Genomic DNA, 17,130 nt, shown 5'->3' on the forward strand with positions numbered 1-17,130 from the left:
AAGAGATTGTGTGTCACTTCTGCTAAGTTTGTAAAGCAGTTTATGCACAATCAGGTGTCTTGGTCACTGAGCAGGAGTTAATAAATTTTCTCTACATGACCAAATGAGGGTTTTATTATTATCATTATCATTATTATTATTATTATTATTTCTTTTTTTGCTTTTTGGGTCACACCTGGCGATGCACAGGAGTTACTCCTGGCTTTATACTCAGGAATTACCCCTGGCCGTGCTCAGGGGACCATATGGGATGCTGGGATTTGAACCCGGGTCGGCCGTGTGCAAGGCAAACACCCTACCCGCTGTGCTATCTCTCCAGCCCCTATCATTATTATTTTTAATAAATTTGATCTCAGTAAAGTTTTAAGTGGGGCTTGACTCAATTATTCAACGCTGTAATGGGAGCACAGCTGTGTTTTATAATATAATATAATATAATGTGTAACGGAATAAACATGACTGTTCTGTAAACTTATTTACCAAAAAGATTGAATGTGGCCTGTGGACTTGGTGTGCTGGCTCATGACTTACAAACATTCTTGAAACAGAGTCAAAAAATGTATAAACCCTCAAAAAATGATGATGGGGGTCTTTCCCACTCTAAACCTGTGCTAGTATGTTTCAATTTTTATAGTGACATCAGAAAATCCTGCTCCTCCCTACCCCATCCAGGTACTTTGAGATACAGGTGAGCCACTTCCATCCAGAAACTGTCAAAATTTGGCTTCCTCATTGTTTCCACAGTGGTGGCATTTGTCAGGCCAGCAAATCTGATTCAGTTGCTTGTATTTACTTAAAAACCCTATCTGAAAATAAGGAAATGGAAAAGTATTTAACTAAGAGGTTTAAGTGACTCATACATTTGGCATTTTGTCCACTCCCTATTTCTTTTTTTTTTCAAGGATTAAAGGAGGCCTTAGTTAATTTATAAACTTTTGCCCCATAAGAAAATAATAGTTTTAATCTGTATATTGAAATTTTAACTGTAATGATTTAGTTAACAATTAGAAAGCCTTTTCAGTTTTTTTTCTGTGACTTTTCCAGTTATCAAAAGATATAATGCCAAAATGAGCCACGTAATTTATTCTTAAGGAAAGCCCAAGGTTTCAAAGCTTAACTGACTTAGTTGATTCATTTTAAAATATGTCATATGGGGGCTGGAGCAATAGCACAGCAGGTAGGGTGTTTGCCTTGCACGCGCCAACCCAGGTTCGAATCCCAGCATGGTCCCCGAGCACAGCCAGGAGTAATTCCTGAGTGCATGAGCCAGGAGTAACCCCTGTGCATCGCTGGGTGTGACCCAAAAACAAAACAAACAAAAAACAAAACAAAACAAAAATAATAAAATAAAATAAAATATGTCATATTTTTATATATGACATATTTTATATAGGATCAAATTTGAGGAAGAATATTCTGAATCCTAATTTACAGTGAGTATTGATTTCTCTTTGGCTTAGTCTGTCTCAGCCTCTTCCTCCTCTTCTCAGGCCACATTAATTTTCTAAGTTTGAGGGAAAGGTGTGTTGGAAGTATTTGACAACTGTAAACTTTGTCTGATATGCTGCCTTTGATCATTGTCATTTCTCACCTATATCTGTACCTTTTTGTTCAGTAGGGACAAAAATCTGAGTAAAATCAGCACGACTGGGAGCCCCAGGCTCTTGTAGCAGTGGCCTTTGTGGCTAGCTGCGCACCTTCCTCCCAGCCAGGCTCTGAGTCGCAGCTTCCTCAAGCCTCTCTTGTAACTCAGTCCTCATCTGGGAAACCTGTGAGTGAGCCTGGGTAGTGGCAGTTACTACTGTTAATGCTGATGGCAGAGTCCATAGGAGAAAGTCAGATATTTAGTTCTCATAAGGAAGAAAGCTATTCATTGCTTTTATAGGAAATGCCATGCTCTCTACCACTAGGGCCCCAAAACTCTGTTGTATCCACACTTGCATGCCCTGAGTGTCGTCCATGAAGAGATGACTGGATAAAGAAACTGTGGCGCATAAACACAATGAAGAACTACAAGAAAAGACAAAATCATGCACTTTGTCTCTACAGGGATCTATCTACAGGGTATCATGCCGAGTGGAGTCAGATGGAGAGGGGCAGATACAGAGCGATCTCTCTCATGTGAGCGATGTGATGAAGCATATTAAGGGAACAACAAATGGCCAAAGGCTTCGAAATGAGATATAGTTCATGGCATTGAACTTAACCTGGTTGGGGGTTGAGATAATAGTGGAGGGAAGTGGATACTTTGGGGGTTCTGGTGTTGAAATATTGCATGCATGAAACCCTATAATTTGTAGTATTGTAAATCACAGTGCCCCAAATATTTTTCAAAATGCCATGCTATTACCACTTGCATTTGTAAGGATTAACGCATACTGAGCAGTTATTTAGTGCCAGATTGTTGGATGTGCTGTAAACCCTTCTTGTATTTTTCTTTCTTTAATCCTCATAATAACTGTATGGGGAGAATAGTGAGACACAAATGAATCCTATCCTTTGTCTTGCTCAGAGATGAAACCAGGATGTGACACTGGCTATTGAGTTTGAGTTTGTTCTTTTAGCCTGGCTACCTGGTGCTAGCACAATACCTAATTTATAATATTTGCTCATAAAGTTATTGTTCAACACACGTTCTTTCTTTAAAACAATCACCAGGATACTTCCCTTCAAGTGAGAACTGAGTTGATTTTGTTTTCAAACTTTTAGTATACCCACCTGCCAACTTATGTCTGCTGGAATAACAAATAGTCATGCAAGGTTCCCATCTAAAAATATATTCCTAGAAAATTGAGCGTATAACAGAGGTAGTCTTTATAAAATATGTAAAAGATCAGTTATATATATCAGTTATATAAATCAGATACATGGTAGTGCCTTTTTCATCCCTTTAAAATGAATGTAGTAAATTATAAATAATGCAGTATGTGAGGTATGGTGTGTTGTGTGTTCATTACTGATGTTGTCCTTGATTAGGTTAAGGTCATGACTTCCAGGAATCTGATTGTAAAAGCTCTCGATTTCCTTATTAATTTGCAGAATGTTTTAGAGGCAGTAAGATCTATCAGTTATACATATGGGCCCAGCCATTCCATTATAGGAATGGTTCCTAAGCTCTCAGTGATTTATTTTATCACTTATTTCATCATTTCTACAGAGAGCTGTAGAATGGGAATGATAGTGTCCCATCAGAGGTGTTGAGATGGTTCAGAAAACCCTTATTTACTTGAAGTGCTTGAACAGTGCCTCAGTAGGAATGGCTCATTCACTCTTCCTCAAATCCCTTAAGCTCAGATACATTTAGATTTAAGGATTTTTTTCAAAATTTAGAAAACTATAAAATAGAGTTATTCTCTATATATTGTGTGACCACCCCAGGAAAATCTGTGGCAGCACCCCACAATAGCAAAATTACGAATATTGACATTTTAAAAATGAAAGATAAAACAGATTAAGTGACTTTGGGTGAGTTCTGGTCATACCTTGATTTAAGTTCAGTTCCATATTATTATTGATGGATGAGTTTTTAAAATTCACTTGGGTTTTTAGAGTCTAGATTTTTAGATTGCAGAATTGTGGATATGAAGCAGACAGATAAATGGATGAATGTTTGAAAATCAGGGGTGGATGTATAAAGTGGTGGTACCATTGTTAGAAATAAGCCCAGAAAACTCTGAATGACCCTCAGTAAACATCAGTTATATAAATTAGACACATCCCTTTAAAAGAATGGAGTAAATTATAAATAATGTACCATCTTGGAAGAGATTGATAAGATGTATTACATAGCGACATATGACATTACAGAACAGCGTGGTGACCATATTTGGATTTGTACATGAATCTGGAAGCAATGGAGGACCTGCAGAGATTGTACAGGGAAGCACTTGCTTTGTATACAGCTGCAGCAGCTGCAGCTCTGGTTCAGATCCCCTACACCACTGCCAAAGGTCACTCCTGGGTACCGAGCCAAGGATAGCCCCTAAGCACTACTGGTTGTGGACTAATCCCGCCCCCTCCCAAAGATGTATCCTGACATTTGCAAGATGGCTGTATTGTCTTTTTATTTGGACAGATCATAAAATACCAATATCTGGGGCCCCGCTGTAATTCCATTACATTAACGTGAAGTAGTGAGACCCACATACTAATATTTTTAGGATACCCTAGTGATTATGATGTTCTTTGGATGAATGCACCTGGAATGAAGAAAAAAACCATTAATTTCACATTCTTTCATATTGTGTTTAGTTTTTCATCCCTGATTGTATTTGTGCTTTTGTATTTAAGAAGTTCCGGTAAGTGAAAAAGGACTCCTTTAATCAAAATCACACATGACAAGGCGGTGGAGGTACATATTCAGAAATCTGTAGATTCTTCTGGAATTTTAGTATTTCTGATTGTTCCTTTCCTTTAGTCTGTCCAACATTTGCTTATATCCACACATGGTGGAATTATAAATATTTCTTCCTGAGAGGCCAGAAACTGGTAAGGAAGGTCCCAGGAGGAACTGAACTCAGCCATCACTTCTAGGCATGGGGATTCTGGTAGTGCTCTGTTTTATGAGATTCAGCCTCAGTGCTTACCAATCCCTCTCCAGGCTCCCACACTGATTTCTGATTCATTTAGAAACCTTGTAGGTGGGAGTATGACCTCAGTGACTAATGCTTTGAAGGTGAATTCCTGATGGTTTTCTTTTCCTTCAAATCCTCTCTCTCAAGTGGCGCCCCCCCCCCCCCGCCCCATTGCTGGGCACATCTAGCATAAAGGTGCCCCTGTTTTGCTTTTTTATTTTAAAATATTTATTTTCCCATAAACACAATGTCTTCCCCCCCCCCCATCAGGTTTCTGTCTCAGTCTACAACATAGGGTGTAAATAATTAAATTTCCTTGTGGAGGAAGAGAGGCAGAAACACCTTCTGCTGTGTTTGTTCTGGTTTGCTCTTGGAGATGCCCCTGTTTTTAAAGAAGCCATTTTTTGCACACCCTGCCCCTTTGCTGATAAGGTCCTGTTTTCTCAACAAAAGCCCCAGGGAAAAGCCAACATTTCCTCTCTTGATCAGCCAGAGCTTGTCTTCAGTCAGATATGGTTTTGAGTTGAGTGCCTCAATACAGCTGATTGTGCCTTTTTTTGGAAACTCTAGTGGTGCTTCTTTGGAGGTGCTTGCTGTTCTCTGTCGCTCTGAGAGTGGTTGCTGCATGGCATGGCACCGTAGTTGCTCAGACCTTGGCTCTGCAGTGCGAGAGGCCAGTGTTCTTCAAAAGCAGAGTAGAAAGCTGATTTCCCTCACTGTTCATTTGCCCTGGCGAGATAGATAGATTTCCAGGGTGCTCTGCAGCTTTACTGAAGAAACACTGCAGTGTTTCTTCATCATCAGAAATTGTGCCCAAGACAAGAATGCCCTCCCCTGTTAGAGACCGTGTGAAAAAGGGCCTTTGGTGCAATAAGGAAATTCTTCCTAGGGCTGTGTGGATACACTGTTTACTCTTGCACAATATGAGGGAGGTAAGTATTCCATCCGCCACATTACAGATAGAAAATCTAGCTCAGAGATTGTTTCCTGCTGAGGTTGTGAGCCAGTGCGTGGCAGAGACAGCCACGTCACCTGGTGCTACAGGGCCTTGGGTGTGTCGTCTGCATGCTTACCCTCTTCCTTCAGCAGAGAAAGTGCCCCGTGCTCCCTGCGTGTGCATGCTGTCTCTGCCTTCTTCAGGACTGACGTAATTAGAAGGAGATTTTCATTCTGTTTCTGTCTGTTTTTGTCTGGCAGGTTCTCGCCTGCCTCTGAGATGATGGGACTGGGGAACGGGCGCCGCAGCATGAAGTCGCCACCCCTGGTGCTGGCTGCCCTGGTGGCCTGTATCATCGTCCTTGGCTTCAACTACTGGATCGCAAGCTCCCGGAGTGTGGATCTCCAGGTCTTTCAGTGTCTGAGTATCTTAAAGCAGTTTGAGTGCTGTAGGGGCAGGGGTTTGTGTGCATTCTTCTTCCAGCTTCATCCTCACTGGTGTGCTAGCTATAATGCCTCTTGCCTGCTCCTCCACCACACACTCAAACACACACATGGACACACACATACACACACATGCACATATATGCGATACCCAGACACACACACACACACACACACACATACACACACACACACACACACACACACACACACACACACACACACACATCCCAGGTCTGTTCTCACTGGTGAGGGCTTGTTGTGATCCTAGGATGGCTGAACGCATCCCTCCGTCTCACTTTCCCTGTGAATGAAATTTTCAGTGGTACCCTCCTGACTGCAGGGAAGATGGTTTGTTTTGTTTTGTTTTTTTTTTTTTGCTTTTTTTTGGGTCACACCTAGTGATGCTCAGGGGTTACTCTTGGCTCTGCACCAGGAATTACTCCTGGCGGTGTTCAGGGGACCATATGGGATGCTGGGATTCGAATCCGGGTCGGCCGCATGCAAGGCAAATGCCCTACCCGCTGTGCTGAAGATGGTTTGTTTAAGGACACTGCCACAGTGACCTTTTTTCCATGCCCACACTAGATATCAAAAGTGGAGATAGACATAAGCTTGGATAATGGGTGTGAGAAAGATGTTTATAGATATGCCTTTTAGCCCTCTTCCACAAGGCCATCACAGCAGTCCCCCATTTTGTGCTTGATCTGCGTGAGGCTTTACAAGTCATCCTGCAGCTCAGACTGCTCAGCCCTCACCCGTGGTGCCCCTGGCCTGTCATTACAACAGTATTTAGGCCAGCTTAGCAAGAGTTTCCCAACACCTCTTGTCTCTCCCTTTGGAGAATTCCTTTTCCAGAGAACCCCTTGGCCTTAGACCTTCCACTGTTTTGGCTGTACTTTGAGCTGAGCAGTTTCACTGCTTCAGTAGTTGCTGCCCTGTTGGAATAGCCTTGAATAAAGTGTTTAATTACCATTTTACGAATATTTGAAGCACTGTTTTAACATGTACCAGGATAATTTTCTTCTTTTACATACATTATCTTTGCTACCAAGTTGGAACTTTATTTTCCTCAACTTATAGGTGGGCCAAGTGACTTACAGAGAGATTAACTGTAAGAGAGCTGGGATTTTACCCTTTCTTGTTTGCTTTCTGTTGTCTGTCACCAAACATTGTTGCAACAATAAAGGATAGCAAGTAGAAGAATTTATTCAGATTTCCTTTACACTGACCCATCACTGTTTTCCTTTTACTTTCCCAGTTTGTTTTTACATTAACATTGTTATAATCAAAGCAGAGATAATTTTGTATCAATGTAGAGATACTTTTGTGTTTTATTTTTACTCAACATTGTATCATTTTATTGTATTATAAATCATTGTTTTGTGATTTTTCACTTTTACTAGGACAAAGAAATGGCCTTTTAAAATCCCATATTGCATGGCTAGGCTTGCAATCTTCTAACCTAGATGTTGAAGTCCTTTCAACTTCTTTTATATTTTTTCCTCCTCCTCCTCCTCCTCCTTCTCCTCCTCTTTCTCTACCTCTTCTTCGTCTTCGTTATCTTTGTCATCGTCTTCTCCTTCCCCTCCTCCTCTTCCTCCTCCTTCTCCTCCATCCTTTTCTCCTCCTTCTTCCTCTTTCTTCCTTCTTCTTCTTCTTCTTCTTCTTCTTCTTCTTCTTCTTCTTCTTCTTCTTCTTCTTCTTCTTCTTCTTCTTCTTCTTCTTCTTCTTCTTCTCCTCCTTCTTCTCCTCCTCCTCCTCCTCCTCCTCCTCCTCCTCCTCTTCCTCCTCCTCCTCCTCCTCCTCCTCTTCTTCTTCTTCTTCTTCTTCTTCTTCTTCTTCTTCTTCTTCTTCTTCTTCTTCTTCTTCTTCTTCACCTTCTTCTTCTTCATCTTCTTCTCCGTCTCCTCCTCCTCCTCCTCCTCCGTCTCCTCCTCCTCCTCCTCCTCCTCCTCCTCCTCCTCTTCCTCCTCCTCCATTTCCTCCTCCTCCTCCATTTCCTCCTCCTCCTCCTTCTCCTTCTCCTTCTCCTTCTCCTTCTCTCACCCAGCTGTGCTGTCTCTGCGAGCCAGCTTTCTTTAGAGCTGGGGTGAGTAACCCCTGAGAGTGTGACCCCCTGTGAATATCTACATCAACCCATGTGCACCCACCTGAGCCTTCTCACCTGCTATGATCTCTGTGCATCTCCGTGTCTGACCTGCTTCTAGGATCCCTGATCTCTGCACAATATGAACTTTCTGTCCGGAGTCAGGGAACTGAATTTATCTTAGGAATTCTGCCTGATAGATTGGTTTCAAGTGTCTGTGAGAAAATTTTAAAACTATCTGAGCAACAGCACATGACACCTTTCTTCACATAAGCCTCACAGAATCCTGGGGAGGGGGTGCTGGTATTTCCACTTTGTAGGGGAGTTGCAGAAGGTCAGAAAAGTGAATTCTTCTCTTACAGCACATCCTTTCTTTTGAAGATAAAAAATAGTAAACAACCCATGGTAGCTTCTCCACAGTGGACTCAAAACATTGTACCTGGGGAATAGACTGTGTGTGTGGCTTTGTGCAGCTGTTAGCACCAGTGTTGGCTGTGCTGGAGGTGTCGGGTTTTGATCTCTGTTGTCATGGCCTGCTCTTTCTTACCTTGTGTTTGTTTGCAGACCCGAATCATGGAGCTAGAAGGCAGAGTCCGAAGGGCGGCCGCAGAGAGGGGCGCTGTGGAGCTGAAGAAAAATGAGTTCCAGGGCGAGCTGGAGAAGCAACGGGAGCAGCTCGACAAAATCCAATCCAGCCACAACTTTCAGATGGAGAGTGTCAACAAGTTATATCAGGATGAAAAGGCAAGGCCTGCTTTGCTTACCACTGAAGTTTGTTCTGAGTCAGTTTTATACTCTTGGTTCTCCCAAGTGGAGGTGACCCTTGGGTCACAGTTTGAGCCACATATGCCCTTGAATTCTAAGGTGGGCTTACTGCAAACCTGTTACAATGATAATAAAAGGGAACATTGGCTCTTGGAACATTGACTTCTTTCTTTCTACAGATGCCTACCTACTCTGTGTTAGAACTTATGTTTGATGCTTGTATCTGAAAGCAGAAGAACAATTTGCCCTCAAATATCTCAGAATGGGAGGAGATGAGAGAGATGCTATCTCCAACAGAGAATAGGGAGCTCAGCAGTGCTTCTGGGGGGTTGTGGGATTCTCCAGAGGTGCTCAGGGTCCTGGATACTCAGCAGTGCAGGCCCAGTGGTTCATGTGCGTGACTGCAGCTGACTGTAGTGTGGGGATGGAACTCAGAGTCTCCCAACTCGGGCAAGGCATGCCATTTTCTATATAACTATTGAACCATTGTTACTCTTTTACTGTGCCTAATTTATAAATTAAACTTGATCTTAGTCATGTTTATACAGGGAAAAGTCAGAGTTCAGTAGCATCTTTGGTTTCAGGCCCAAAGGGGAAAGCAGGGCTGATTGTACCTTCCTTTCTTCAGTGCAGAAACCCGTGACTAGTCACTGCTGAGAAGGGCATGCTCTTACTAACACAGATTCTTCTCTCTGTAAAAACATTTGCTTTGTTGAATTTTGCTAAAGCAAGATAGTTTTTATTGACACTTATTTAGAAATGTATGGAGAGTGGAGAGAAAGGGAGAAGTGTGTATTGAAAGAACACAGGCTTCACCAGAGTGGAGAGAGGCAAGCAAAGAAACAGAGAGACAAGCAGTGAGGTTCATGTTCCAGGGAGAACACAGTTTTTCTTGCATCGTTTGCTGAGGAGGCCATCTTTATTTTATTTCGTGTTCTCAACTTTCTTGTTGAAAATTAGCTATTTCTTATGAGCTTTTGTATTTCTGAGATGTCTTTTGCAATTTCTCCTCTATCATCTCCAACATGAATTATTTGGATTTTCTCTCTCTCTCTCTCTCTTTTTTTTAATTCATTGAATCACCGTGAGAATAGTTACAAAGCTTTCAGGTTGAAGTCTCAGTCATACAATGATCAAACACTCATCCCTTCACCAGTGCACATGTTCCACCACCAAGAACCCCAGTATATTCCCCCTCCCACCCACTCCCCTGTCTGTGTGGCAGATGATTTTCACTTTACTCTCTCTTTACTTTGATTACATTCAATTTTCGACAGAAAATCCACTATTATTATTTGGAATTTTCCCCCAACAATCAGACCTGCCAAAAAGGCATCATTAGATAATTTGTTTTCTATTGCTGATAATGAAGAGCATATGATGTCGCTCAGCTGCAGTAGCGGCTGCACGGTTTTGGAATTCTGGTATTTTAGTAATTAAGTCCAGAGGTATTTCTGCCAGCAGCCACTGTGTTCCTAGATTGGTTTGTGTGCCTCCAGGATCATGGTCGTTCAGGAGCAGAGGAGCCATTTGTGGGCAGCTGCTTGGGGTTTCATCTGGGCAAGGAGCAGGGCCAGTTCTGCCCCCACCATTGTGAGATTTCCAGCATGCCCCACTGCTGCAAGCTCCTACCTCTCTGTCCAATTGGCTCCGAAAGGTGGTGGTTGCCATGCTGCTGCAAAGGGGAAAGGGCTGAGGGATAAAAACCCTTCCCTTCGCAGGGGACCATAGCTTAGTTCACAATCCAGGCATTTCTGCCAGCAGCCACTGCGTTCCAAGATTGGTTTGTGTGCTTCTGGAATCATGGCTGTTCAGGGGCAGAGGAGCCGTTCCTGAGCGTTTTTTTGTATATCAGGAAAGGAGAAATAGTCCTGATCCCCACATACCGGAGACATGTTTGTAGAAGCTCATGGCCACCGGGATTCCTTCTGGAGAAGGTGGGGAGATTGCACCTGCTCCATCTGGGGCACCCTAGTGTTATTGGCTCGGCTTGGGGTCTGGAGCATTCTCCAGTGTTGTGGTCCCCGCCGGCTAGGATTCTTCACTGCTGAGTGCGGTAAGATAAGATGGTGCCGGGGACCTCTTTTTTTCTTTGTGAGAAGAAGGTTTGGCAATCATGTTTATTCTTTTGGAAGACAAGTCTCTGGTTTCCTTGACTCTTTGAATTGTTTTATTGATTTCTGCTCTTTGTTTTTGATATTTCCTGTTTTCTACTTACATTGGGATTCATTTATTGTTCTTTTTTCTAGTTTCTCAAGCTTTGAAGTTAGGTCATTGATTTGAGCTTTTTCTTCTTTCCTAAAGCTTGTATTGCTATGAACTATGCCTGGGTTTCCATTCTTATTTGTTTCATGGTATCATTTCTTATTTTGAATTTGGGGCTACCCCTAAGTATTGGGGGTTGAACTTGGATTGGCTTCTTGTAAAGCAGGCACCTTACCTGCTGTACTTTTTCCCCAGACCCCATGGAATATTTTTATTCTTTGATTTCCTTTTTGATCCAATTGTTATTTAATAGTGTATCATTCAGTTTCCAAATGTTGAAACTTCTCACAACTTTGTTTTCATGGTTTTATGGTTTAAAAAGATAGTTGGTATAATTTCTATTTTTGTGACACTATGGATATTCTAATTGTGGTCCAGTGTGTGATCTGTTCTTGACAATCTTCCAGGTGCACTGGAAGAAGGATGTGCTTTGGCTCTGTGTGGGTGGAGGGTCCTGAATGTCTGTTAGACCCAGTTCTTCCAGTTCCTCACTTAGGGCTCTTGTTTCTTTAGTAATGTTCTCTCTGGTTGATCTGTCCAATTATTTCAGTAGGGTCTTAGAGTTTCCGTCCAATTAGCAGAGCCTTTTTAAGCTTTACTCCCCTTCATTCAGTGCATGTATGTTGATGAAAGTTAAGTACTCTTGATCCATCCAGCTCTTAGATTTAAAAAAAAAATTATTTTATAAGGTAGTCCACAATGTTTGATTACATTTAATATTCAAACATCAATCCCACTACCATTACACCTTCCCACCACCAAATTTGGGATGTTTCCATCCCAAGCCCCAACCCCTATCCCAAAGCACAACCGAAATAATATATTTTGTATTTTCTGTTATGAAAAACTGCTGAAAATGCTACAAAAAAACTATCCATAGAGGAAGCAGTAAGAAGATTGTTCTGTTTTGGCAGAGGCCATTAAGACATTCTTTGGGGTATCACTAACATGTTGTTAAAGGTTGAGTGATGTGAGCTTTCATATATATATCTGAAACTATATATACATACATATATACATATATATAAATATATATATGATTTGTATATATAAATCTGTGATTTGTTGCCTACTCTTTCAACCCCATTAAATGTGTTGTGGTACTTATAGAGAATGGTTAGGGAGTGTCTTATGATGTGTCATGCAGCCACAAATGCAGCTGTGTGGTCCAGTAATACGTTTACTCATATGTGAGGCTCAGCCTGAGCGTGTGGGGAGCGGCCTTGAATGTGGTGGCATTCGGGTTGTGGAGTTTTTTGGCTTTGGGGCTGGGTCCCTTGGGGCTTCACCCACCCTCCTCTGGGGCACTCCAAGTGAAATAGCCTGGCGAGGAGCCCGGTGGCAACATCCAGCTCTTAGATTTTAAGTGTGTCTTTTTTATTTTTTATTTTTTTAAATTTTATTTTATTGAATCACCGTGATAAAAGTTACAAATCTTACAGGTTTAAGTCTCAGTCATATAATGATCAAACCCCAATCCCTTTACCGTACACCTGTTCCCCCACCAAGAACCCCAATATACCCCCCTCCCACCCCTCCCCGCAACTGAGTGGCCAGTGATCTTCACTTTTTTCTCACCATATTTTGGGTACATTCAATATTTCAACAGAGAACTGACTATTATTATTTGGAATTTTCCCCCAACAATCAAACCTGCTGAAAAGGCATCATTTGATAGTTTGTTTTCTATTGCTGAGAATGAAGATTATAGGAGATCGCGACCGCGCGGTCTTGGATTTCTGTTATTTTAGGTCAGTTTACAGTCTAGATGCATTTCTATAAGTCTCTGGGTGCCAAAATGGGTTAGTAGACCTCCCGGATCATAGTCTTTGAGGAGCAGAGGGGCCGTGTCCTGCGCGACTGCTCCGGATCTCATCTGGGCCGAGGGCGTGCCAGTAACACCCCATCCCATGATCTCTTGTGCACCACGTCACAACAAGCTCATGCCTCTGGGTTGTGAGTCCTAGAAAATGGTGGACACCACGTGGGTGCTGGTGCTGCTGCCACTGCTATCTTCCCTGTAGAAAGAAAGTGTTGGGAGAGAAAATCCTTCCCCCTTCCCTGGGGGCATGGGGTCGTAGCTCCGCTCACAGTCTAGATGCATTTCTATAAGTCTCTGGGTGCCAAAATGGGTTAGTAGGCCTCCCGGATCATAGTCTTTAAGGAGCAGAGGGGCCATGTCGTGCGCTGCTGCTCCGGATCTCAAGTGTGTCTTTTTTAAACAGAAGACTAGATTCTGCACCCCCAACCCCCACCCCCTCCATAGCCATCGATTCATTTATTATAGGGTGGGGTGGGAATGTCAGTCAATTTCCATTTTGAGAAATTATTGATATAAAGGAAATTGTTGCTGTGTATCTGTGAGGAATTTGGTTCCTTGATTTTCATTCTTGTTTTTGTTTTTGATATGAAACCATTCAGTATCCCTCCTAGATCTGCTTTAGATTCTAAAATGTCTTCAGCTGTTAAACAGCATTTTGTTTCAGAACATTTTTGTCCCTCATTCAATTCAGAGTTATAAACTTGCTGGATAGAGGATTCTTGGTCAGTAGTTCTTTTAATTCAGCACTTTGTATAGTTATTTATAGTTTTTTATTCTCTTTTATTTGTAGAATTTTACCAGGGAAAAGTGTGAAATCAGATGTTGCACTTTGTATGTGAGGTTTTGCTTCTCTTTTGCTGTTTTCAGCCGTTTCTCTATCCTTAGTTCTTGAGAGAGACAGCAAAGAGAAGGAGAGAGAAAAGAATGAGGGAGAGGGGAGAGAGGAGAGGAGAGACAAGGAGAAAGGGGAGAGAGGAGAAAGGGAGGGAGAAAGAGGAGTGGAGAGAGGTCATCTTTTGTATCCATTGGCTGGTGGTGTCAAACAGAGAATGTCTTCTTTCAGAAATATGAAGGCTGAAAGTCCAAAGTCCAGGAGTCTACGGGATGGCCTGTAAGGAGTACCAGTGAGCTCCCCAGCCTCTAGGGAGGACCCTTCTTGTCTCCACAGGTGCCTGCAGTTTGCCAATGATCTTTGCCATTACTGGGTTAATAGCCGCATCTCTCCAGCCTTGGTCTTTTCCTCATGAGACCTTTTCCCTCTGTGGGTTTATACTTTTGCCGCTTCTTTCAGTCATGTTGATTCAGGGCCAACCCTTATGATTTTATTGTAACTGAATTATGTCTGCACAGATGATGTTTCTAAATAAGGTAGCTTGAAAGTTTGTTCTTAGTGTCCCCATGGACATGTATCTTGAGTGTGCACCATTCACACAGCCAGTTTTTACTGCCATCATTCATGCGGATTCGTTGAAAGCAAGTCACCCACACCAGCCCCAGTTGAAGGGGAGGGGGTTGGAAACTCTGTCATGCCACAGAGCTCAGGGTCACATTTCAAAGTGTGCAATGTGGATTTGCAATGTCCTCATTTAAGATGCTGTGTCTGGTGCATAGAAATCAGGTTCTTAAGGGAATGAAGGGGCAGCACATTCTCAGGTTTTAGTTCTGCACAAACATTGAGTTTGGATTGGTGCCCTGACATCAGTTTACATTTCTGCCTGTGTGTTTCTGATCACAGAAGTGCTGTGGACCTGGCACATGGCCTTCATGCAGCATTTGCTGGTCCCTTTCAGAGCACATATGGTGTCTGGCCAAGGGCACACAGGGGCTAGACCTGGTGTGGGGATTGTGCTGCTCATTTTGTAGCTAGTGTGAATGGTACTTCCTTGAGTGCCTGGAAATAAATGTCTGCCTTGCTCTGTCTCCTTCCTTCTAAGCCTTGCAACAGTCCTCTCTGGCGAGCACTAGAAATGTCCCTTGAGATAAATATTCCACTTGTGAATATAAAATGTTTGAGATTCCAAAGGTTTTGTGTGAAAACAAAAAGTTAAACTCATTCATATTTCATACACATTACTTCTTGAACTGACTATTTTTTAATTATTATTTTTTTTATTAGTTTATTTTTAATTAGAGAGTCATCGTGAGGGTACAGTTACAGATCCATACATCTTTGTGCTCATGTTTCCCCCATACAAAGTTCGATAACCCATCCCTTCACCAGTGCCCATTCTCCACCACCAGTAAGCCCAACATCCCTCCCCCCCTCCCCAGTCCCGTCTCCCCCCACCCCACCCTGCCACTATGGCAGGGAATTCCCTTTTGTTCTCTCTCTCTGATTAGGTGTTGTGGTTTGCAATAAAGGTGTTGAGTGGCCATTGTGTTCAGTCTCTAGTCTGTATTTGGCCCGCATCACCCTTCCCCCACATGACCTCCAACCACATTTTACTTGGTGGTCCCTTCCCTGAGTTACCCAGAATGAGAGACCAGCCTCCAAGCCATGGAAACAATCTCCTGGTACTTATTTCTACTATTCTTGGGCGTTAGTCTTATAGTCTATTATTCTATATTCCACAGATGAGTGCAATCTTTCTATGTCTGTCTCTCTCTTTCTGACTCATTTCACTTAGCATGATACTTTCCATGTTGATCCACTTATATGCAAACGTCATGACCTCATTTTTTCTCTCAGCTGCATAGTATTCCATTGTATAGATGTACCAGCGTTTCTTCAACCAGTCATCTGTTCTAGGGCACTCGGGTTTTTTCCAGATTCTGGCTATTGTAAACAGTGCTGCGGTGAACATAATTATTATTATTATTTTTTTCTAATGAATCACCGTAAGATACAATTACAGACTTAGAAACTTCTGTGATTACATTTCAGTCATACAGTGATTGAGTACTCATCCCTTACCAGTGCCCATCCTCTGCCACCAATGTTCCCTCCCTCCACACCCTATCCCTCTCCCTGCGCCCGCCACCCCCATGGCAGGCTCATTCCCTTTTACTTTTTACTCTCTCTCTCCTTTTGGGTGTTGTGGTTTGTAATACAGTTAGTAAGTGGCCATCATCTTCGGTCTGTAGTCTACTTTCAGCACTCATCTCACATCCCAAGTGAGTCCTTCAAACATCATTTACTTAGTGGTCCCTTCTCTATCCCAGCTTCCTTTTCCCCCAGCATATGAGGCCAGCTTCTAAGCTGTAGAGCAATCTTCCTGGCCCTTGATATCTATTATCCTTGGGTGTTAGTCTCCCATTCTATTACTTTATATTCCACAAATGAGTGCAGTTATTCTATGTCTGTCCCTTTCTTTCTGATTCATTTCAGTTAGCATGATACTCTTCATGTCCATCCACTTATAAGCAAATTTCATGATTTCATTTTTTTTTTCTAACAGCTGAATAGTATTCCACTGTGTAGATGTACCAAAGTTTCTTTAACCAGTCATTGTTTTGGGGCACTTAGGTTTTTTTCAGATTCTGGCTATTATAAATAGTGCTACAATAAACATACAAATGCAGATGTCATTTCTACTATATGTTTTTGCATCTCCAGAATATATTCCCAGAAGTGCTATTGCTGGGTTAAATGGGAGCTCAATTTCTAGGTTTTGAGAAACATCCATATTGTTTTCCAAAAAGACTGAACCAGTCGACATTCCCACCAGCAGTGAAGGAGAGTCCCCTATTCCCCACATCCAGGCCAACATTGATTGCTTTTGTTCTTTTTTTTTTTTTTAATTTTAATTTTTAAATTTTTTTAGTGAGTCACAGTGAGGGTACAGTTACAGATTCACACCTTTTCGTGCTTGTTTTTCCCTCAAGCAATGTTTGAGAGCCCATCTCTCCACCAGTGTCCATTCTCCACCACCAATGAGCCCAGTATCCCTCCCACCCCTGATCCCATCCCCCCTACCTCACCCCGCCTCTGTGGCAGGGCATTCCAATTTGTTCTCTCTCTCTCTCCTTTTGGGTGTTGTGGTTTGCAACAGGGGCATTGAGTGACCATCGTGTTCAGTCTCTAGTCTACTTTCAGCACGCATCTCCCTCCCCGTGCAGGATCTCCAATCACATTTTACTTGGTGTTCCCTTCTCTATCTGGGATGACTTTCCACCAATATGTGAGGCCCGCTTTCAAGCTATGGAGCCAACCTGCTGGCATTATATATTACTATTCTTGGATGTAAGTCTCCTACTCTGTTATTTTATATTCCACAGATGAGTGCAATCTTTCT

General features: G+C 42.4%; 1 protein-coding gene across 1 annotated transcript in view; it reads left to right on the top strand.

Annotated features, from left to right (window-relative positions):
- Window positions 1–17,130, top strand: part of GOLM1 (golgi membrane protein 1) — a 78,620-nt gene that overhangs the window by 18,143 nt on the left and 43,347 nt on the right. Inside the window, exons 2-3 of the mRNA XM_055123892.1 lie at window positions 5,772–5,919; window positions 8,608–8,787. Of these exons, the coding sequence (XP_054979867.1) occupies window positions 5,791–5,919; window positions 8,608–8,787 (309 nt within the window). The 5' untranslated portion in view covers window positions 5,772–5,790. The remainder of the gene's footprint in view (window positions 1–5,771; window positions 5,920–8,607; window positions 8,788–17,130) is intronic.

Source organism: Sorex araneus, chromosome 1 (assembly GCF_027595985.1).
Source record: "Sorex araneus isolate mSorAra2 chromosome 1, mSorAra2.pri, whole genome shotgun sequence".
Classification (NCBI taxonomy): domain Eukaryota; kingdom Metazoa; phylum Chordata; class Mammalia; order Eulipotyphla; family Soricidae; genus Sorex; species Sorex araneus.